The sequence below is a fragment of the Pholis gunnellus genome, assembly GCF_910591455.1.
Source record: "Pholis gunnellus genome assembly, chromosome: 20".
Lineage (NCBI taxonomy): Eukaryota > Metazoa > Chordata > Actinopteri > Perciformes > Pholidae > Pholis > Pholis gunnellus.
In genome coordinates this window covers 14498118-14522073 of record NC_136547.1, presented here as the reverse complement: position 1 = coordinate 14522073, position 23956 = coordinate 14498118, and the positions used below count along the sequence as shown (strand labels likewise).

The 23956-nt window shown below is 42.1% G+C and overlaps 2 protein-coding genes across 2 annotated transcripts; both read right to left on the bottom strand.

Moving 5' to 3' along the window:
* Window positions 1-74: 74 nt before the first annotated feature.
* On the bottom strand, window positions 75-12576 carry LOC306712115 (alanine aminotransferase 2-like). The gene is made up of 12 exons (XM_079181223.1): window positions 12458-12576; window positions 12195-12374; window positions 8069-8158; window positions 7818-7926; window positions 7476-7609; window positions 6386-6629; window positions 6182-6261; window positions 5493-5629; window positions 5121-5295; window positions 1242-1397; window positions 1030-1142; window positions 75-649 (listed from the first exon to the last, which is right to left on the bottom strand). The coding sequence occupies exons 2-12, from the start codon at window positions 12339-12341 to the stop codon at window positions 559-561; spliced, it is 1476 nt and encodes a 491-aa protein (XP_079037349.1). The 5' UTR covers window positions 12342-12374; window positions 12458-12576; the 3' UTR covers window positions 75-558.
* Window positions 12577-14291: 1715 nt separating this feature from the next.
* On the bottom strand, window positions 14292-21225 carry ppp1r16a (protein phosphatase 1, regulatory subunit 16A). The gene is made up of 10 exons (XM_079181901.1): window positions 20523-21225; window positions 19983-20053; window positions 18728-18873; window positions 18201-18304; window positions 17598-17722; window positions 16885-17010; window positions 16715-16790; window positions 16354-16483; window positions 16084-16246; window positions 14292-15958 (listed from the first exon to the last, which is right to left on the bottom strand). The coding sequence occupies exons 1-10, from the start codon at window positions 20767-20769 to the stop codon at window positions 15434-15436; spliced, it is 1713 nt and encodes a 570-aa protein (XP_079038027.1). The 5' UTR covers window positions 20770-21225; the 3' UTR covers window positions 14292-15433.
* Between the last annotated feature and the right edge of the window lie 2731 nt (window positions 21226-23956).

Below are 23956 nucleotides of genomic sequence, written 5' to 3'. Positions count from 1 at the left end.
ATACAAGCTGGAAGGTGTTGAGCAAATGTATTCCAAATGTAAGAGGCATTTTATATTAAAAAAGTGTTCTAGAAATTAGTTTTAATCACATTTAAGAACAATTTAAATATTAGTTATACAGATCTCAGACGGGCCTTTAAACAATTAGATTTACAATTATTAATCAACGAACATGATATTATTTTATACTTAACTCATTTAGCTGCATAAGTCTTGACAGGACAGTGACGCATCTAGACACTAGACATAACATGCAATCAACAATATAACATACTTTTGTGCATTAAAAACCTGGCCGGGTAATACTTTAAGTGCAAATGCAAATGATTACATCTTCACATCTGTACATATACACAGAACAGGACATCTCATTTTCACTAGCTGTCTAAATTAAGGAAGCCTTCAAGGTTCTTTACTGATGCAGAAACGGTGAAGACATCTGTAAAAATCTGATTTTAAGAGAGCTATCGCAGGAGATGACATTAAGACTTCTTTCCTCCTTCTTACAAAGGCACTTGAAGATACTGGCAATGAATGGCTTGGTTCTTGAGATGATGGTTATGAAAACTCTTGTGTGAACCGCATGTGGAAATTGCTGATCTTTTGCAGCACAATCTTCAGCTTCTCAGTGGGAGGCAAGATGGTCATCCTGGATGCAACAGCAGGAAGAAGGATGTGGGTTAATGGCAAGTGTAGTGAATTACTTTAATGATCATTCTGCCATCATGACCTCAATTTAGGAATCAAACTAATAAAAATGCAAAAAATTCACTTGTGCAGTACAGGTTCAAAGCAGTCTGTAAAGTATGTAAACAAATCTAATCGGGTTTAAATGGCCAAAAATGAACTTTTGAAGATTCACTTTGCAATATATCAATTATAGCACAGAAAATGCTAATGTATGGTGGCCAATGTATGGTCACAGTATGCTTGCAATAGGTTCCTTATTTTCCATCATTAAGTTGAGGAGGAACAAACTGTTTGAAACTGTAAAATACACAGAACAGAGATGGTATAGCCAATGCGAACCTGAAGTGGAAGGTTCCCTCTCTCTGGCCAAAGCCACTACCTGGCACCAGACAGATGCCCTCCTCCTCCAGCAGCTTCATACAATAAAACATGTCGGGGACATGGCCTTCCTCCTGTAGATGGACACACATACACGTTTGAACACGTCCATGCAAGACAAGCAAATTGGGGTGAGGCTCATTAGTGACATATGGTGGGTGTGCAGAGCAGACCTTTGCCTTGTCGATGGCCTTCTGCGGTAGAGCGATGCGGGGGAAGGTGTACATGGCCCCCTGCACAGGGTTACAGGTGATACCAGGTACTGTGTTGAAGATTTGCTCTGTTAGCCGGGCCTTCTCTGCTAAATCTGCCAACACCGCCGTCCGCTCCTGAAGGAGAAGCAAGAGTTAAAAGATTGATGGAGTGTATTCATGAATTCTTTGATATATCTATCCTGAGAATGGGAATAGTCTGACTTCCATTATTTATATCCCTTCAGTGGATTTTTCAATGTGGTACTGTATATTACCACCTGAATAAAATCCCTTGGAACTCAAGGTTGGGTTTTTTTCAAACTTTATGAACATACAGTACATGGACGTACAGGTGTACGACAGATTGTGGGAAACTAGCTGCTTCAAATGAAGGCTGCATTAGGAGAAACAATGAGTAAAACTGGTAGTTTTGTTTCTGGTCTAGATTGGAACTACACCCAATCGTATATAAAAAATAAATAATTTAAAAGTCATCAAAAAGCCATAGTACAGTATGTCGGAGAAAGTGCTAAAAAGTCACAGTCTAGTATAGTATGTTGAAGAAAGTCATGGAAAGGTCAGTATAGTATGGCAAAAACGGTCAACGTATAGTATGTTGAAAAGAGTAATAAAATAGTAAAAGTATAGTTTGTCGAAAATCTTGTCAAAAAGTCATAGTGTAGTATGTCGGGAAAAGGCATTAAATAGTCAGATTAGTATGTCAAAAAAACTCATAACATAGCTTGTAAAAAAAAGAAATTCATGAAAAATGTCATAGTACATTATGTGGAAAAAGTCATCAAAAGCAATAGTGTAGTACAGAGGTATTCAATTAAAATTCACCGAGGTCCATTTCAAGATAATTTCTTCACGCAAAGGTCCGGAACGCCACAATAACGTCTAACTTGCGTGATGATTTAGGACCATATGTATTGAAGTAGCCGAACAGTTGTATTAACGTCTGTATGAAGTCAACAACTGACTGTCAAATCAAATATAAAAAGTGCAATTGAATAATATCTCAACGATATTTATTGTCAGTTTTCAAATTAAACTGGATGAATTATAATTAATAATCAAATACATGAATTTAAATAAATTAAAATATGGACTGCATGGAGTAAAAAATAAAATACATGACAGAACGCTTTTAAAAATTGTGCATCTTAAAATAAAGTACTTCATTTTAGAAAGATGAACCGAATTGACCTGCAGCTTTAAATTCAGTTCATTCAGGTGTGAAGTCGTGTCACCCAAAAAAGCCACAAGATTATATTCTTATCATTTGTGTGCAGGGACTTTATCTGTGGTTATTGAAACCACTTGTTTCAGCTATATTCCTCTAAGTCATAAATAAGTCTATATAAGTAGTATAGCATGTTGAATAAAGTAATAAAACCATTTAGTATAGTACATCGTAGTCATAGTAGTAAAATGAAAATTGGGTAATCTTTTCTTCCAATCAGAGCAGTGAAACGTGCCACCCAAACAAAAAAGAATGAATAGAAAGACTTATTATTTGTCTTAATAACTGTTATCCACCAAATAATTCAGTTCAAAACAGTTTTAAGGTCTTAAATCCATCAATTGACTAATTCCGAAAATCAGGTGCAGGTGAGATTTGGGTGTGGATATAGATACCGTACAGTACACGGGACGCAATATATTAGCATTTGATTATGAATTTGCAAACATAGACAGCTTAACAATGTTAAAAGGATACATTGTGGAGTTATTTGCAACAGCTTAAACTTTTGTTGTGACTTGTATGTATGATTTAAAATATCTGCAATCTGCAAAGCAATAGACAAAAATGTTTGTTTTTGTAATATACAGTGTTATGTCATTACTGCTAATGGGTCATAATGTGTGGCGTTTTGTGAAAACTGTGCCATGGAAAACACGGTGAACACTGGACTAGCAAATAGTGAATTCATAATAGGAGACATTATCTGCCCTTGAGAACAGAATAGAATAGAATGCTGGATGGAACATGTGTGTCCATGTCACGAATAAATTAGAATGTTGACGTGTCATCTTATGTATAAAGCCAGATGGCTTGTGCAACTTAACCTCAGTTAACAACAACTAAGTAATGTCCTGTGGCCCTGATTTCAACAACTCAACACCCAGGCAGTAGCCCTGGTTCCTCTGAGCCAATGCTGACGGTGAGCGTTTGAACTGTGGAATGGACACAGTCGCGCTCTTGAGTCCAGCACGCTGGCGGGAGTCGCAGTGTGTGGGGGCAAGCCGCAGGCTGCCGTCAGCATTGTGTAAAGATGGTCGTCCAGTCTTCAATGTTACTAGGGGGCATGGAACTCAGCGATGTAGGACGCTGTGGTAAGAGCACCAAACTCCTGTAGCATATCTGACCTGTAACTTTGGGTTCAGAATAGACTTTGACTGCTACCACTTTACGTAATTTGGCTCAGGATGTTTGGTGCCAACATAATGATTTGAGGATTACCAAATCCCTCCTTCAATATCAAATTGTTAACGATGATTATTTACTTAGAGTAAAGTACAGTAAAACTTAGAGAACTTTGCTTATAGGAGTGCTATTTTGAAATATAGTATTTATAGTCATACAGATGTAAAATAATTAACTATGTAAAATGTTGGGATTTACTCTAACTTCCTACATTAGGACAGTCTTTTTATGCTCTCATTCACTCACAACTCTCTCTGGCTCCTACTCTATCAGCTGACAGTGGGCGAGATCCATGCGCGCGCATGGATCTCATTTGCGCTCTCGGATTTTGACAGTGATTTGCCTTCATAACCTGTTCTCTTCTCTGTAGTCAGTTGTCATTTCCCTCCTCTGTTGCTCTCCCACAGGTCTCTCCCTCTTTTCTCCCCGTTAAAGGGGTTTTTTTGGGGGAGTTTTTCCTGTTCCGATGTGAGGGCTCCGGGACAGAGGATGTCGTATGTGTATAGATTGTAAAGCCCTCTGAGGCAAATTTGTGATTTTGGGCTATACAAAAATAAATTGAATTGAATTGAATTGAATTGAATTGAATATGTCGAAAAAAGTGATAACTTGGTATAGTAGTATAGTATAGTATGTTGAAAACGTCATTAAAAAAGTCATAGTATAGTATGGCAAAAACGGTCAACATATAGTACGTTGAAAAGAGTAATAAAATAGTCATTACAGTTTGTCAAAATTCTTGTCAAAAAGTCATAGTGTAGTATGTTGAAAGAAATCATAATACAGAATGTCGGGAAAAGTCATAAAAAAACTCATGGTATAATATCTCAGAAAAAGTAATTGGATAGTATGTCGAAAAAAGTCATAAAGAGTCATAGTATAGTATGTTGAAAAAAGTAACAAGAAAAAGTCATGGCAAAGTATATCAGAAAAAGCGAAAATAAAGTCATCATAAAGTATTTTGAAACAAAGTCGGAATGGCATAGTATAGTACGTTATACTATAGTAGGTCAAAGAAAATCCCGGTATAGTATGTAAAAAAGTGTTCAAAAAGCCACGGTATAATATGTCATTAAAAAAAAGTTATTATGTCATAGTACAGTATGTCATAAAAAGTCATAGCATCGTAAATCAGAAAAATCTCATCATAAAAGGGTAATAATAAACTTTACAGGTTGGCTATATGGGATGAATTGGTATAGACTTTGCACGCAGCTACCGCCATGTGTAGCAGTCGCGCACTATGCAATCTGTTCTGGTGCCTCACTGATCAGACACGGTGGGTGAAATTACATTCTCATTGACAGGTCTAATGAGCTGCTTTCTGTGCATAGATTACATGATGTGGTCTTTATATTAGTACATTCTGTGTTAGCATACACTCAGACCACTGCTAGGATGTGTGCTAGCTGGTGTGTTCCTCAGACCTTCATAAAGTTGTTGTAGGAGGGCTCATCAGGCTGTGGGGGGTTGACCACCATGTCCAGGAGAGCTTGTCCGGGAACAGGGGGGCAAAGACGCACCGACACAATTTTGGTAAGTTGAGCCTTCACTTCAGGGTCCATGTTAATCACCTCCATGTAGCCTCCACGGAATCCACACCTGACAAAAGCAAACAGAGGAAAGGAGGAAGTCAAACACAAAGTACACTCTTGGTACAGATGATGTACACGTCAGCAGCAAGAGCTATTAGTTTGTAGAAGTAACAACTCCAAGGATCTTTTAAGTATTAATAAAGAAGAAAACCTTTTGTAGGTTTCATACACAAGTGTCGTCTGTGTGTGTGTCTAGCTACTCACTCTCCCATGTAGCATTTGGAGGTGGAGTGAAAGGAGGCCATCTCCACTGTACTGGAGTACTCTGGTCCCATCTCAAACAACACCCTTTTAAAGGAGTGAAACTTACAGCCCTCTGCATACACATTGTCCTGGTAGACCTGAAGTGGGAAAACACTTTATTAAAAGCACATCATTAGCCATAAGATGAACTGAAATGTGCAGAATATCTTCAAGAGTTGACTGAAAAAGGATCATTAAACTGCCACGACGAGCTCCTGTGCTCATCGTAAATGATATACTGTATTTAACTTCTGTACATGTCATGAATTAAGTGAAAATGTTACCATTTTCATGAAGTCATATATTAACTTTACTGAATGTTTTGAAACTCGGTTGTCAATTTGAAATGTATTCAGTCATTGACGAGGATGATACACTTTTGTCCTTACTTTTTCAATCTATATGATGAGGTCATGGAAATACATGAGGTTGACAGATAATTAGCAGGAAATGAATTGTTGTGCTGCTGTGTGTGTGTGTGTGGGTTGAAACTTTGAATCTGAAGTAGTGATGTGAATGAAGCCAGTCAGCTTGTGAAAAACAAAACACTTGCTTTGACATCACTAATTTTTGCTCTGTAAGACTGAAGAAACGGGGAGAAAACAGGGAGAGAAAAACTTCTGAATTGAGGAAATGTGACGGTGCATTACTTCATCAGCCATGAGGAAGAGATGCTCCTCTTTAGCGAATCGGATCACATCTTCAATGCACTGCCTGCTCTGGACCTGACCTATCACACAAGGACAAGCAGAGTTTGTCGATGCAAGTCGGGCGTGCACGTACACACCGACGAAAGTACACAATTCCGGCATCTGTTAAATTTAACACACAATAACGACTATCACCAGACATACCAGTGGGGTTTCCGGGGTTGATGATGCAGAGAACGCGGGGATTACAGTGCTGCCTGGCTGCGTTGACGGCTCTCCTTAGCTCTGCAATATCCAGACTCCAACACTTGTCCTCATCCAGGTAGTAATTGATCTGCACGGCGGCCAGGTCTGCTAGGGCCGCCGAGTACAACGGGTACTGGGGGATGGAGATCATTACTCCAGTACGGTCACGACCCTCGCCACACACCAGCAACTTCAGCATGGTCTGGGATTGTAAGGGAGGGGAGGGGAGGGGAGGAAGAAGATGGGAAAGGAGGGGAAGACAGACAGAATGAAAGTTGAGGTTTGATATTGGAGAATATTTGAAAGAACATACAGCATATAGACCGTCAGTGTCAGAAAAACATCTGCACTATTTAAAGTTGATATATATGAGGCCGAGAGCATTTTGCCTTTCAACGGCTCTCAACATGGAGACAGCTGAGCCACGATGGCCAATTTCCCCTTTCCTACTTCCCTACTTCCTGCTGCCCTTGCTTGTGCGACACCCATATTCGAACTGCCTTCATTTCGATCTCAGCTACACACCTGTTAAGCTTCGTGACTGCATCGGGACGGTTGTGAAGCTGAAGCGTTGGCAAAATATGTCCACAGACATATAAACACCTGGCAAAGTACTCAAAACCGCTTCTTTTAGTTCCCGCTACTGTAGGGGTTTCCAGGATAACACACACACACACACACACACACACACACAAGGTCAAAACAATACCAGCCACAAGCCGTCGTGACTGGTAACAAACACACAATCTGTCACAGTTTAACACTGCAGGCAACAGCAGATATTTTGTAGTGCTGTAATCAAGTGTATTTTATGGTCATTCAGTTGCATAAAGCTGTATTGACAGTGACTAAGGTACGTGGGTGGGGCAAAGTTACAGATGAGCAAAGTACAGCAGAGTATATAATTAACAAAGGTGAATCAGAAACAGATTCATCAGCTAGCTATACTAAAAGTATGTCACCTGTGCCGCATTAAAGAGATATATCAACTCGTGCCTTTGCCAACTCAACACTTTGGAGAAGAGACAATAAACAGTGTAACCCATACCACAATGGCATCGCTGGCTCCGGTGGCGAGGTAGATGTTGTCGGGGTTGGAGGAGATTCCACCATCTCTCTTCTCTATGTAGCGCGCCACATCCTGACGAATGCACTCAATGCCCTGGCTAGCGCTGTAGGCCCCTTGAACACATGAAAATGAACTTTGAATCAAACAAAAAAACACACACACACACACTACATTGATTGGGTTGACGCTCTGTTTAAATAGTGCACAGACTGTCCAAATAAATTATTAATGAGTAGACAAACGGAGGTGGATGCTAATGACGTGCGCGTTGGAGGGAGGGGACGTAAATGTGGTTGGTGGAGTGAGCGGGAGTTGTCTGACCTATACTGTGGCCTCCGCAGGCCTCGAGAATACGCCGCGCTCTTTGCTTGGCATCCTCCGGGAACTTGTTGTCCTCCAGGAGATCCGGGTAAGCACACAGGGCCAAGACCTGAGAGAGGAAGACGCGTGTCTTACAGGCATTCGGGCACATTCCGTGTATGAAAAGTAGTAAGTCCTGTTTTCATGAATGCTACTTGGTTGTCAAACACAAGCACTCAAATGAAATTGAGGAAAAACTGTAGTTGTCCTACCTGTCTGAGAAATGTGATTGGTTTCTGGCCCATGGCGTGGGCGTCGCCTATGTTGGCCTTTATGACTTCTGTGAAAGGTTTCTTTACTCCCTTGAAAGACAAACACAGGCATGGGCAGGTAAATCTCTTGATTGCACGTTATAGAACGGGTGTGGACGGTGGGGAAAAAGTGAGAACCTGGTGCCTCCGTCATCTCTTACATGTAGCGACAGCTCCTTAACAAACAGGAAGTGTGTGTGACGACATAACAAGAAGTAATGGGAAGGAGACACACAAGTTAAGATATATTGGAAACTTCAAGACTTAAAAAAGGAACGCAACTATTATTGTGTTATGAAAAAAAATATGATACAGTCAGACTGAATAGTTGTTAATATTGCACAGGGGATTGAACAGATTCTTTATGTTGCACAGTGGATACATTGGATTTATATTGCACATTAATGAATAAACTAATGAGGAATTGCCACTTTTTGTTGTGGTCTAGGTGGTCACAGAGGGAGGTTTAGGAGCTAATTAACTGGTGGTACGTTTGTCACTTCATCCACAGAATCATTTAGCAAAAGCAAAAAAAAAAGAAAATGGTGTGGGGAGTTTGATTCTCGCTGAAATATAAAAAGTGGGTAGCTGCTTCTAAACCTTCCTTGTGAGGAACATTTGTGTAGAGGCTTACAATGTCCATAGTAGAAGACATTTTGCATTTTGCATTTGTACAGCTTCAAATTGTCCATCCCAGGCTGACATCTTTCAGAGGCAGAGGGTTAGTAACTAACACAGGGGTCGGCAACCTTTACTATCCAAAGAGACATTTTGCTCTATTTTCCACCAAATAAAATGTGTCTGGAGCCGCAAAAGCTATTTGATGTCAAATTTCTCGCCACATATCAAGCATTCAGGTAAGCCAGCATCGTTGGCAGTGAAAGCAAATGAATACGTCCACGCAGAATTAAACTCTCTATTTTCCTCCGTGACTTTTCTTCTTTTGGATTTATCCATGATAGTTTACCGAGGGTGGAGGTCTGCAAAACATGATCAGGCACCTACAAGAAAAGGCGCATTATGATGTAAGATGCCAGTGGCGGATCGTGTAGCGTGGCTGTTTTTGAATATATTACTATTTTGCTCGACAGGGTTCGAATCCAGGTTGATGCAATCTTTCCATAAATATATTTTCTGCAATGTATTTCTTCATACGTGGCTGTGATGTAGTGCTCACTTATACAATCGTAATCCCCGCAATATATATGAGATGTGGCTTTTAGATCTCCAGCAATATGTTTGTGAATGTCTGACGAATCTGGCAAAAGAGGCAGAAAACAGCTGCTGCTGTTAAGCAAACACAACACATGCACGGAAGGAAAACCAGTAGGTTTGAAAACCAGTAGGACCGGCACCCACTGTATGCCTAGTGTACGTGAATAGTAACGTGATATTTGTTTTCAGGCGTTTAAGTCTGGACGGAGATCATCTCGAAAACAATGCTTAAACGCCGTGTGGACGGAGGACTCAGGGAGCCGCGACAGAGGGGCCGAAGAGCCGCGTGCAGCTCCGGAGCCGCAGGTTGCCGACCCCTGAGCATCACATTTGTGTTGATCGCTCATCTAAGTTGTAATCAAACCAGAGACACACAATCATCTTTTGTTTTGCACAGAGTCTGGTTTGGCCTTTGGAGCAGGAAGCGCTGGGCTGGGATGCTGCTGGGGCTCATGGAGACACAAACCCCTTCTGTTTAGTGTTGTGGATTTACTCAGGAATTGCTGGCTTAATCCAATCATGTGAAGTCACTATTCCTCTTCATTGCATCATCTTCATCTCTTTGAGTGGTTCAGACCGGCACACTGTATGCTGGTGCCTGTGAGTCAACATGCGGCTGCAGCTGTTGCTGTTTATCAGATGAGATCAAATTGACAATAGATGTCCCCGGCTTCTTCATACCAGAGCGGAGCAATGAGGTTTAAATAGATGTCGAGACAACCACAAGGTTTTTGCTTTATGGATTAAAATTAAGCTAATTGTCATTGCATTTCACTGTATACTGATGTGAAATACAGTGGAAATACGATGGCAAACTAAACTGAAAATGTCCAAAGAAATTCATATTTGACTTATTGTGAATTTAAAAACACAATTGCATAGCGGTAATTAGATTGTCATAAAATAATACTCAAGCTCTAAATGTGGCTGCTTCTCTCGCTGTAGAGCACAGAGGAAGTGAAAGACCCGTCTCAACCAAACACATCCAAATATAGCCTTTCATGTACATTTCAGGATTAGACTCTGCTAAGAATATTAGTTTTACAATAAACCCTTTTCAAGTCAAGTCAAGCACATTTACCTTTTTAAAATACCAGGCTTAAAGGTCTCACAAGGGCACAGGGAGAACTTTACTTTTGACTGAGTCAATACTATCCGCTCTATGGCCTTGTGTGATTAAAAGAGCCGCGCCCACAAGATTCTTTGGGCTCACGCGGAAAATCAGATGCCAGTTTGTTTGAAATCTAAGTAAGTGGATGCAGCACGTTTTACTTTTTAGTCCTCGTCCCCGGCCTTGTTCTCGAGCAACAAAGAGGCCGCTGTTGTCTGGGAGCCAGAGGAGCCGGTCCTCCTGCTCGCCCAGCACCAGGCACTGATTACAGCAGCGAGCCAGGCCAAGAAACTCTGACCTGAATACTTCTACTAAAAAAAAACCTCTTATGTATTTCTCAATATTGTCACTGCTCCATTGTCATGGATCATGCCAGATGTCTGGGTTAGGATTTATAAGGGTCCTCCCCACACCAGTGCACGCCTGCACAAACACACACTTGCATAAAATCCGCTGAGCCATCAGTAAAAGTGTTCCAGTCACAGATCTGACAGGAAGCTCACCCGCAGACCGCTGTAGTGATGTTAACCCTTCTGACCCCTCAGAAAACTCCCGGATTTTACAAGTCAGATTGCTTTCACTCACGTTCAGTATAATAAATGTATAAACTAATGTACGGGTGTACAATTGCAATCTCTCCTCTGGACTTTGGATTGGACCTGTCTAAAATAAACCTGTATAATTCACGAGGAAACACTTTCCGGCGCTGCAGCCAATGATTCCAGTTATTCCTGGCAAATAAGTTTGTTTTTCCTTTTATAAGAGGAGGAAAAAAACCCAGTGGATTACCAAGAACTCGAGCACTTTCAGTGGAACTGGGTGCTGCTTGTTCATGGACCTCCTTGCAGAGAAAGGGCCTGTGACGCCTCGCAGCTGCAGCTTTGTCCAATGAACTTTCTCCCCAGCGAGGAGGAGGAGGAGGAGGGAGGTGGGCAAACCAGAAAGACAAAAGAGGACAGAGAATGTATCCTCTCCTCTTACATAATAACAGTCCACGATACACACATCCTCTCAGGCCACCTCGGGCTAGAGCAGTAGTCCGACACGCTTGGAACTGCCTCGTACAGATCATTACGCGTCTTGTGAAGAGAGCATACATAACTGCAGAGAGGGTTGCATTACAGCTTAACTTGTGTAACCTTCCTTAGGGAAGCATGGTGGATCGATAGTACCACAGTAATATGTAAGAGGAGTTTGAGTGCTGCGCAGGACATAACAGCCCCACCACTGCTGGCATTACGCCTTTGAAAAGTAGACCTTATACTGTCTATGTCCTGCAGCCACTCAGCATAAACTGTCCAAGGCCAGCATTATTGATCAGGGCTATACTCTCTGTCCTCTACTAAACTGCTCACCATATCTCTAGGAAACAAAGCACGTATATAACTTGTTTTGCTCATGGTCAACAGCAGCTGGTGTGTGCAAATCCAATACTTTGTGTTAAAAAAAAAAATACCACAGATTCCTTTTGAGATGGGCCTATTATATCCACTTTTATCTTTGTGAATAAGAAAACAATAACCCCAAAATGTGATGTACATTTAAGCGTCGACTTTGTGTAGGATCAGTGATATCATTTAATTTAAACAAGTGGAACCGCTTTTCATAACTTCCACCGAATCCCTAATGACAGTAACAGCCTCTTTCTCTTTCTCCTTGTGCGTTATCGAACTCAACTCTGGTACGCGTGCACCGAGGTGTGACCGTGTTGCGCGTGTGTCTCCCCCCCCCCCCCCCCCCCCAAAAAAACTTTGCGTTTACCTCTTTCAGCTCCTTCTCTATCTGCAGAGCCCGCTGGACTATGGCACCGCGGACCGCGTACTCGACCTTCCTCACATTGGGGTTCATGTTGTCCAAATTCAGCACCTTGCCCCGGCTCGCGAGGCCGTTCGTTGCATGCTGTGACATGTTTGTTACGTCACGCGTAAAACTCACAGCGGACTGTAGAGGAAAGAAGATTTAGACGCATCAAGAATGAACAACTGTGACTGTAGATGAGAGATAAAAGTGTGATCAGCTCTTACCAGTTGTTCGGCAGGCAGGAGTCGGCTCAGCTCGTGTGTGTACTTTCACTATGACTCCTCTGACACAACTGACAGTTGAGCCTCTCAGAGTTCATACTCCCACCCGGCGCGCCACGCCTTCGCTCGCCTTCGCTCGCCTCCGCCCGTGGTTGGCTGGATTCCTTCAGGGACCTCGCTTCTGGCTCTCGGCGTGCCGAATGATGCCTTTACGTGCCGTCGAAAAAAACGGGAAAAGAAACTCGCGCACAGCGGTCGGAGTTAACTTTTAGGAATAACAGACTAGCCCACTTGAGTGGAGTAAGAAGACACTTGAAAAAGGTTTATTCATTATGGATTGTAACTGTATTGTATTGGAGTTTTGAGGAAAAACCTCAATAGATATATAAAAGTATCAATACAACAATATAAAAACATTCAAAACTTAAGCCCCCTGTATTGATTTTTGGGCACTTGGAGGCAGACATAATGACAACAAATATCTAATTTGTACAAACCACTGAGGAGCTTTTACATTTCGAGCTCTGTGACATAAGAGAGCGTATCTTACAACACTGCTGGGGGGTTTGCTTTGGTGTTGCAAGGAATCATGGGGCAGCATTTGGTCATAGCTCCTTTAATCTATCATGTGACCTGCCTAAAGAACAAGGAGATTTCTGGATAAGACCCTCAGATTTCAAAGGTTAAAGCTCATTTTCTTAATTTTGCTACATTGTTTATATAAATGTAGTTGATAAAAAAATAAACTTAACTGTAGCTCACACCCAAACAGACTTTAAAACAAGACTGAGAAACATTTTTTGAATGAAATTGTTGGACAGTTAAAGTTCCTTTGAATGTCTTTTCTTTTTTTTTGGAGAAGAGAAAGTGAGCCACAGAATTAGCTGCCGGTGTGTGAGAAGGACAAAGTGTGAGAAGGAGAAACCTCCAGATGCCTTGGAAAGGGCTTGGGCAAGACATTTGATATCTCAATCCAAAACGGTTCACATACAAGCATGTGACGTACCGGCGACCTTGTGTCAGGCCGTGCGTATTTTTGGCAGCATCACACGACGGTCTGTTCCATTTTGCCTTTACCTAATTTTTTAAAGGCAGATCAACATCGCAACATAGAAAATACTTTAAAACAGCTCTCTCTTAGTCGGTCAGTAGAACATAAGCAGGTTTCATTTTTCAAACACGCCCCATGCACAGCTGTCACCAAGGCCACATACAACACATCCGGGACAACGTCTGTGTGTGCGTAAATGTGCGAGTGGATAACAATAGAGATGAAATTCTGTTAAGTGCATCTAAAAGGAAAACCAAGTTTCCATAAATAAAGGCAGCAACTTGTACCATTATAATATGAAACAGTTTGATCCTCATGCAATGCTTCTATAATGTATGTGTAGGGTGTTTACTGTGTGTATCATGTGCTGCCCTGGCAGGCGGATCAGTGCGGACTGTGACATTCAAGATGTGCTGAAAGTGAGTAAACACCTGATGTAAGAGGAAGAGAAAAGGCACTGGGCTGGACAAGTACGTGGCTCGTCATGGGGCCATTATTTGACCCTGACTAATGTATAAACAAAAAGAAAACAAACATGGTTATCTGACTCCGTCCCTTTAAACGATACCCAGAGACGTAATGCTCAGATTCATTGAAGAAATCCACTTGGGAAAAAAAGGAAAATACAGAAATCGATTGAACATTTATATTTTGTTTTTCTAAACAGGGCTCAGTGAAAATCATGAACAAAACTGAATTGCAATACAGAAATTAGAGTGCACTGACAGCTGGAGGACAATATATCATTTTATCCCACCACTGCTCGTCAATTTTACATGTGGGACTTTGTGCAAGCATTGCAAACCTACAGTATATCAGACCTGCCACCTAAAGAAGGCACCAACCTCTGACAAAAAAAAAAAAAAAAATCATATGACAAGTTCACTTGGTTTGACAAAAAAGGAAAAGCGATATATCATCTCTTCGATAAATGTTGCCATCATACTTTAGTCTTTAAAAAAAAAAAAAAAAATGTACACTGTACACCACCAGCCATATTCAGTATCAGATAGAATAAATAATGTGATTCCATTCAGAGAGTAGAAAAATAGAAATACTGACAAAAAATAGAAATCTAGAAATGATAATGAGGGGCTGAGTACATTTTCCACCGATTTAAATATACATAGATGATCTCACATAGTATTTTAGTGACAAACAGTTGATTTACAAATTGCACCATTACAAATGTTGAAATGTAGGCTTTTCTGTGCACTGGAAAAGTAATAAAAAAAAGAAAGAAAAAAAAAGAAATCAAGCAAGGGAACAGTCCTTGTTTTCATCTTTGCGTTAATGTAAATTCAGAGTAGCTATTCCGTATACTGAATCTATCACGACCAAACTATCTCTCAACCACAAATAACCCGTCTTATCATGTAAATGCATCATGTACCCTCATAGCACTTTAATCTCATTCTTAATTTAAAACAAATAATCCTGAACTGCTAATTCAAATTCAGCTTTTTGCAGTTTGTTCAACTTTTTTTCAAGGCTTTTCAATGAAATGTCAATCTATAGTAGTTGAGCAGTGCAAGTAAGAGACAAGTTAAGGTCATGAACAAAGACCGGGCAAAGTAAATATTTGCTTGTGCAAAACTAGAAATCTGTAGTTCTCCTCTGAGTCACTAGATAGACACATAACAAGGCGGTCACTAAATGAGAGGAAGCGACAGGGAATGCTAGGACCTTTAGTGTAAAGTGTGTATTGTATCGAAAAAAGAAGATAAGTAAATGACAAATAAGTGTAAAGATTCCTCTTCAGCTCTCTGAAATGCCGTGTAGATCAAACCCTCATTGGCATGTGGCCTTAACTTGCAGTCTTCAAAGACTCAATTCAAGCAGGAAAGGTTTTTGCCACTTTGGAGTGTAAAATGCCTAGCTTCTCTACTCTGTAGGCAATGTGTGTGTGTGTGTGTGTGTTAGACTGTCTACATGAGTCCACAGCAAGGCTCCTTATTGTTGGACTGGTCCTCCTCAGGGGCTCTGAGTTTCAGCAGAGGAGGGTCTCCGCTGGCTGGGATGAAGTATACCTGGCTCGGGGAGGCTTCCTCCTCTGCGCTGGGGGTCGTGTGGCTCTCTGGCTGGGCCTGAGCGTTTGCCACCTCGGCCGCCGCTCCAGAAGGCTCCTCCTCTAAGGAAGGAGGCAGCGGTGGGGGAGGTGCCGGGTACTTATTGAGCTTGGCGGCTGCCCGCTGGCGTTTCAGGTCAGCCAGTGTATGGTGCGATTTCTCCCGAGTCATACTGTCCGCCCCCTCTGTAGACCCCAAGCCAGCTCCAGATGCAGAGCTGAGCTGGTACGAGGCGCTACGGTCCATGAGACCACCACTCCACAGCTCTCCGGGTACAGAGGAGGCCAGAGAAACAGAGGTCCCTCCATTGCCTACACTGGACACAATTTTCCTGTCTGCAGCCTCGAGTTCCTCTAAACGTGACGTGGCTCCACCGCCAGCAACCTGAAACACAAGAGAACATTACAGAATACATATAAGTGTATTCAGCTTCAACTCTTTGAAAATGTGGCAAAAAAAAAACCTTATTTTCATGAAAATACAAAATAAATTCCACACACTGAACTCACCATGGTCGCATGCTGGTGCAGCTCGTTGTCCGTTTGTCTGTCCTCATCGTCGTCCTGTGGCTCTGGCTGCCGGCCGCGCTCCTGCCACACTATGGCCTCTTTGTGGTGCTCCCGCCGGTACAGACTGGAGCGCTCGTTAACACTGACACGACGTACCACCTTACTGTATAGACAAGCGAGAGAGAGGGGGGTGGGACACAGTAAAGCTAAACGGCTCTAACTTTGATTCATTTTCATCCTTGGGCTCTCTGGCCTAATGTCCCCTCTCACCCTCTGCTGCCAGTACTAGAGGCTCGTCTTTGCAGCGTGCTCTTCTGCCGGTCCTGGCTCTTCATGATGGCATCATGTTTGTGCTTCAGGTCCATCAGTTTGGATCTGAACTCTTCATCCATACACACGTCTGAAAAGTCGGTAGCAGGAACAGGTTAGACACCGGAAGGTATGGAAGGAAAGATGCTGACAAGTAAGCTATAACTGAGAGACATTTAGGAAATGAGTTATGATAATTAGTTCCTATTTTAGCACAGGCTACACTTGAAAGAGTGGATTAGCATTACATCATTAAAAAGGTGAAGGTACTGTCATTTACAGCTATGAGGCAAAACAGGACAAAAAGTCATTCTGGTCTTACCCATAGGCGTCTCCTCCAGGACAGACTTTGTGTCTAAACTGGCTCCATGGGCCACCAACAGTTCCACCATTTGGATCTATGGAACAAATAAAAATGAAAAAAAAAACTATTAATGGGTCATTTAAGAAAAGTGGAAGGGTCTTGTCTTTTGGCTTGTATGCAGCACCTACTTGTCCCCAGCAGGAGGCGGCATGTAGCGGCGTCCAGCCGTCAGAGTCCTTCGCCTCCACCAGAGCTCTGTGCTCGAGCAACAGCTCCGCCACCGACACATAGCCGTTAGCAGACGCTATGTGGAGCTGGGAGAGACGTTCAACATTGGTCATTTAATTAAGAGTTAACCTCACGGGAGGCAGTTCAACATTTCAGGGTTTAACTTAAAGTCAAGTTTCCATCGGTAGAAATACACGTCATGTAAAAGACGAGTAATTAGAGTAATAGAAGAGAAATTGCTGCATTTTATACTCAAGACCTTCTTTGGAGACATTCCTAGTCATTAAGAAACTACAAGTAGCACCCCGGTGCTGACTAATAACACCAACTATACTTCAATATTGATTTATAAACTTGAAGGAGGGACATTTCAGACTTCTAGGAAGCTAAACACACAGCTTAGATGAATGGAAGCAATTTCTAAAAGCTACTTTTGTGTTTTCCCTATTCCGGGTTCTTGAATAACATTTTTTTTAAAAGAATACAAATACACAGGTACAACCAATCATTCATTTCAAATTTCCAGACTTTGACCAGCCCTTTAATTCTTGGCAGAACTCTATGATTTTGGTTGGTTAAAAATAAAACTAAGATGTGACCCTGGCCGGTCACATCTTAGTTTATCATTTATTTAATTCTCTTCATGTATTCAGTAGATGTCCCTCCGTCTCACCAGTGTTGCTCCATTAGCGTCCTGTGCGTTCAGGTCTGCTCCGCTCTGAACCAGAGCCTGAATGTCAGCCAGCATGGTCGTCTCTTTAGCCCCTCGACATTCATCGATACGATCCTGAGTTATCCCTACACACACACACACACACACACACACAAACAGGGATATAACCAATGACACCTGCAGTAGTAGCACACAGACACTAACAGACACTTTAAATGGAGATGTGTTAAGCTTGTAAGAAAATAAATGCTTTTAAAGAAACTACACCAATTTCTGACAATTCAACTGTACTGATGAACTGTCTGTTGTTAGTGGTACTGGGATTGCTGATAGTGTACTTTGGTATTGTTCTTCTGTTGTTTGTATTGCAGAGTTTGTTTTGTTTCTTGGTGTTTTATTGTGTCTGCTTTTTAGAAAGTGAAAGGTTTTGATACAACTGATCTTTTATCTCTGTAACCTGCGCAGCACTTGTGGCCTTCGCTCGGAGACTACAGATGAAAAATTAGCTTTAAGCTATATCTGGTACAATATATGCAATGTGCATTATCCCTGCTAAATAAACAATGAATAAATAAGAGGCTGGACGTGACTCATCTTACTGACCCTGTTCAGCCATAACCATCTCCAGCAGCTCAAGGGTGGCCTCGTCTTCACAGAGATCGTAGGGCATGTTGCCATCCGCATTGACAGCCAGCAGGTCGGCCCCTCTAGAAGCATGCATGCACGTGTACACACACACACAGACACACACACACACACACACACACACACACACACACACAGACACACACACATACACACACACATACACATGCATAAACCCATATGCAATTAGAGTGCCAAACTGTGACACACCTTGATGTACTCAGCCACTCAGGAATATTCATAAACTTGCAAAGTGTTTTGTGAGTCAGGCTGCAGCCATATTTGCATTGTTTATGTAAAGTAGTCTCTCGCTAAGAAGGCCCTCAGTCGGGTTTGGTCCAGAAAAAAAATATCCATTCTGCATTTATAACTCTTATAACTCAAATATATCAGCTCATTGATTTCTAGGATTTTGTTTTTATGTCATGAAAGCAGGAAAAACGTTCCATGGTATGACGGATGTGTGAACTCATGGGAAAACTCACGCCTGAATCAGGAGCTGCACCAATCCAGTGTGTCCACAGGTGGCAGCAGCGTGCAGCGGAGTCCACAGCTCACTGTCGCAGGCATTCACACAGGCACCAGCGTCCAGCAGGCACTGCACCATCTCCACAAAATCATCTATGCAGCACTGAGAAGAGCAGGAAAGATGTAGATATGTATGAAAACGTATACACGTATGAATGCAAAGGGAAGCACAGACAGCACAAAACAGGCATAGACGGTGACAGAAAACTTGTACTATAGGCAAACAAGCATTAAGAGAAATGGATTAATTCATACATTATTATTTATGGCAGCTAATACAATGGTTTGAGTAATATAAGAATTTGCATGCATGGCCCAGCCCTCTGCTGTGTAAACACCAAGTTTTCCAAGGAAAAGAGCAGGGTCAACTTCTAAAAAGAGTTCTCTGTGCTCACAAATACCCCTCTCATGAATTCATAGTAGTTAATTCATAAAGAGACATAAACGACACAGATGGGAAAACCAGAAGGGAGAGAAAGTGCCCATCGGAATTGTAAAGATGTCTGTGTCGCTTTAGATTTGTGTGTTTCAAGGTCCCGGCAAACGAAACACAGGAATGTTTTTACGATGGTTTCTTCTAAATCAGACTGTAAATGTTCAGGAAAGGAATGTAAGCCTGAAAAACGCCGGCCCTCGGAACGAATCAGTGTGTTCATGTAAACTGACTTAAGATAAGTTACGGTTCAGACAAAATAAAGGCAAACAGTACTTAGTGAGCACAGAGCCGTGACCGCACACAACATCAACACACACGCTGCTCAAAATGTGACCTGCCTCGCTAAGGTCACATAGCGTTGGTGTAAAACCGTGTAGGTAACCTCACCCCATCTATTGCAAGGCTGTGAGTGTGTGTGTGTGTGTGTGTGTGTGTGTGTGTGTGTGTGTGTGTGTGTGTGTGTGTGTGTGTGTGTGTGTGTGTGTGTGTGTGTGAGCTGCTGTGGGAGTGGGTACGCTTAACAGGCAGGCACTTAAATCCCTAAATGCTGGCACAGGTGTGTTTACAGTAAACAGTGAGGTGCTAGATGACAATAAAGGAATAATTAGGTGGAACACACGAGTGGCACGGGGGCAACATATTTACTCCCTTGTCAACATATCACTGGCTTAGTCATGCGTTCTAGTGAACACAACTGGCAGTGTGTGCGGGTGGGAGGCCAGTGAGGGATCTTGTCCTAGGTGTGTGTGTGTGTGTGTATGTGTGTGTGTCTGTACCTGATGTAGGGCTGTCAGTCCATCCTCGTTGACCAGATCTGGGCTGACACCACTGTTAAGAAGCTCCCTCACTAGAAGGAGAAGAAAGACAGACAGACCATTAGAACTAACCACCTGGGCAGAGTGCTTTCCACATCAACGTTATAACACTTTGCACACATCTCTCTGCCCCAAATTAAATAGATACAACAAATAATATGGTGTGCATGCCAGTGTGTTCACAATGAACTTAGAACCTTTGACACTATATAATTAGCCTTGACCAACGCCATTGAAAACCAAATGCCTCTCCTACTACAATTCAAATGTGACACGTTTCACTTCCTTTGAGTCGCATTTTATGGAGCACCATGCCGTTGGCGGACACGTGCTTCATATCAGGAAAAACCAAGAGCAACACAACACCAATGAGCCAAATGCAGAGGTCATAGTAGGTTACAGGATATTGATTGGTCTGGGCAGTATGGTCGAGTACAGAATAGTCTGGTAGTACTTCTAAATGACTTGTATCGGTGAGTGTGTGTGTGCGTTTCTACCTACCCTCCTCCAGGTCATTGCGTGCAGTTGCATCTAGCAGTGTGATGGACTTGGGGAAAGTAACTTTGGTGGTGCGCGCCTTCTTCTTATCCGCTTTGGCCCTTGACCCTCGCGTTGAATCCTTCTCCATCTGCGCCCATCCCTTGAGCTGCTGAGTGCGCCGCTTCTGGGCGTGCTTCAGGCGTTCGGTGGCACTCAAACGCCCGACCGTGGCCATCTCAGCCAGCAGCTCGCCGTGCTCTGCTGCCATGCCACCACAACACTATGAACGAACGTCGCTTCTCTCTCGTTTCTCTTGGTAAGAAAGGATATTAAATATAAAAGTTTCAGGTACCTCCCTTGTGTCCCTTAAAGGGGCCCTTCTGTAAGGCCAAACAGGCCTACGTTAGGGCCTGTGGGAGAGCACAAACGGATCCTGCAGTGTTTCTGTAAATATATGAAGAAAAGAAAACTCAAGCAAGCTGCAAAAATATCCAAAATACGATGAAACAAAACAACTTATATTGTGCAATCACGTGACGGATATCTCCATGATTTCAGATGCAACCAACACATAGAATTGTTGCAATGTCTCTTTCCCATCTTTCAGATGATGAAACTCTTATCGTGCCATCGGAAAAAGGAGGGAAAAAGATGTCCAGAATATTATCGTCCAAGCTGTGGATTGTAGCCAACTGTCAGTCCTCCCATCCATATCAACTGTTGGTAACTCGGCCAATGATCCATCAAGGGGAGAGAGAGAGAGAAGGGGAGTGAAAAGATAGTGCTAGAACGATAGAGTCAAACTATTCTCCGGGTTGGGTGCTCTGTCAGCGCTTCTAATCCAAAGTGGTGGGGACTGTGTCCAAGACTTGGATCCAACAGGGGGGCAAGTCTTTGAGAATCCATAGTGAGAATATGGTGGCTGTGAACATAAATACAGCAGGTTGGAAGAAGTGGGGACTTTGAGCAAGGACAATAAAAAAAAGGGGCCTCCGCAGGATTCACACAAGGCCAACTTTAGGATTCAAGTATCCCATGGTGGTGAGTAGAGACTGTCCCAAAGTCAACTCGTCGTCGTCGTTGTTGTTGGACTTTTTTGGCAGGTCTTCAGAAAAACGAAGGTTTCAATGATGAGGCCATCAACAACATTGTCTTCTGTCTGCAACTGTGAGCGGGGAGAGAGGAGAAAAGAGAAAAAGTGTGAGTGCTGTGTTACAGTATAATGTACGCTGCTCTCCTAATCCTGTTATCTTTAACCCCCGAGCTCCTTCCACCTCCTCCCTCCTGTCCCACTCCTCTCCCGAAGGAAACCTGAGACGGTGGGACGGGTTTCATTAATGATTGACACACTCTGCAGCCCGAAGCACACACTTTGCTGCCATTGACGTACATAGGAGGGCCAGACCGTTAAGAGGGATGTAGAGCAGAGAAGCGGTTACATATCTGTGTATGTGACGAGTTTCGCTGAGAGTACAAACCGCGGCAAACCTCGCTCTCATTACCTTTCGTTAACTTCCCAGGTAACTCACCTGGCTCGCACGCACTCTGCTCTTTCCAGGCGACTCATTTATTATTTAGGCCAGTGAGCGCTGAGAGGAAGGTCAACTAGAGGCACTCAGTGAGATAGAGAGAGTGACTGACAAGACGGTAGTCCTGGGCCACAGAGCCTCTGCAGTCAAATACCTGAGAAGGTGGTAAACCACAGCACAGCGTATGTGTAAATCAGCTGAGGCGGGTGATTCATAATAACCAGGTTGCAGTTACATGGTTCCTCTTTGGTTTATTTCCCAATGAGGTAAAATCAGCTTTAAGATTGTTTTCGAAATTACGTTTGTGTCATCCAAAGATTATTTCTCAACAAATAAAGTTGGTTGGACTGGTGGTGGTAAAATCAGTTACTAATGGTTTATAGACCAGTTATTAACCATGATTAAGAAGACACTTTTGGGTTGCCTGGTTGAGAAAATCCCCTCTGGCTGGTGTTTATCCTTTCTTTTAGGTAATAATGGTGTTATTAATCTAGTCATATATGTTTCAAATGAGTTCACACATTCTAGTAAGCCAAAGTCTACAGTAATAAGTGTTAATAAGTCGTTTATAAATTGATTTTAGTCTAGATTCTCGGCACGTTCCAGAGGTTGTGTGGTCACTTGAGTGTTTATCTGATGAACTACCTTAAAAGTTACATCAAGAGTCCTGCTGGACGAGGATGAACGGGACTTTTCACAATCCAGCAACCACAAAACCTCCTCCTATTGATGGCTTATAACTGATTTATAAAGCAGTATAGGAGTTATTAACCATGAATAAAACCAGTAGCTACGAATTAAATCCTGTAGTAAATGGTGACCTATTTAAAAGTAGTACTAAAACATAAGGCACACTGTTATTACTTGAGGAATAACCTAGAGTATCTGCAACATAACTACAGACTATTATAAATTACATCTGGAACAGAAGGCTGTATCAGTTATTAACTGAGACCGACCAGAGTTTCCATTCGGCCAACTAAAATCTCAACAGGAAAGATTTGTTCCTTTACTATGCCTTCAGACTATTTTTAGATACCTAACCTCTCACCCTTTGTCACAAGCTACAATATAAGGATTTCCTTAGATTGAGGTAATAAGCTTAACTCTCTCGCTTAGACTTCAGGCCACGACACGGATCATTCATTCAAACAATACACACATGAACTTGGACTTGGAATGCACAGGATCAAGACACGCTAGGTTCATTTATAATGCCAATAATCCACGGGGGGGATGTCTTCCTCCTAAAAACACGGTGTCCAACATCCACGTTCTTGTTAAAAGGTCAACAGGAAAAAAAGAAACTGTTAAGGAACAATAATGGCGAGGCCTAGTAGCCTAATCTATTTTGGGTGTTTTCCACCACAGTTAACAAATGAAAACGGGAACATGTTTTGTGGCATTTTAAGGGGCTTTAAAGGGTAGAAAGGATTGGAGAAATAGGGAAAATCCTTGCAGGAACTTAACTGCTGTATTAGTGGGTTAATACCCAACACAATCTGAAAGATCAGCGGAATAAAGGTCCCAATCTTAAACATTAGTATTGTGTCGCTCACAAATGAAAGTCATTTTTTAAAGAATTAATACACATAAGACTGCATATGACTCAAATTCCAGACGACTCAGACATTATTACTGTAACAAAAATGTGTTAGAGTTTATGCTAAATGCAGTGGTGGAAAACAAAGGGCAATCTGCAGGTTACAATAAGGCTGCTTAATTATATGCGCTTTTGTTGATTTGTGCAAATGAGAAGCTTCAATAAATGTTTATATTTTTGCAAAACATGACTCTTCCAATGTTCATAGTATTGTTTTGAATTCTGTAACATTCTGTTAGAAGTGAATGAGATTTCTGTGTAAAATAAACTAATTCCAAACTCACAGTTATGTATAAAGCAGCTTGCAGCCTACAGTTCGGGCC

Excerpts from the sequence above, each read along its gene's own strand:
- LOC306712115 (XM_079181223.1), bottom strand. The coding sequence starts at position 12,341 with ATGTCACAGCATGCAACGAACGGCCTCGCGAGCCGGGGCAAGGTGCTG. Across the intron at positions 5,296-5,492 it reads TCCAAATGCTACATGGGAGA|GTGTGGATTCCGTGGAGGCT; the intron begins GTGAGTAGCTAG and ends TGCTTTTGTCAG. Across the intron at positions 650-1,029 it reads GAGGGAACCTTCCACTTCAG|GATGACCATCTTGCCTCCCA; the intron begins GTTCGCATTGGC and ends TGTTGCATCCAG.
- ppp1r16a (XM_079181901.1), bottom strand. The coding sequence starts at position 20,769 with ATGGCAGCAGAGCACGGCGAGCTGCTGGCTGAGATGGCCACGGTCGGG. Across the intron at positions 17,723-18,200 it reads GATGGTTATGGCTGAACAGG|GGATAACTCAGGATCGTATC; the intron begins GTCAGTAAGATG and ends GTGTGTGTGTAG. Across the intron at positions 17,011-17,597 it reads ACGCTAATGGAGCAACACTG|CTCCACATAGCGTCTGCTAA; the intron begins GTGAGACGGAGG and ends CGTCTCTCCCAG.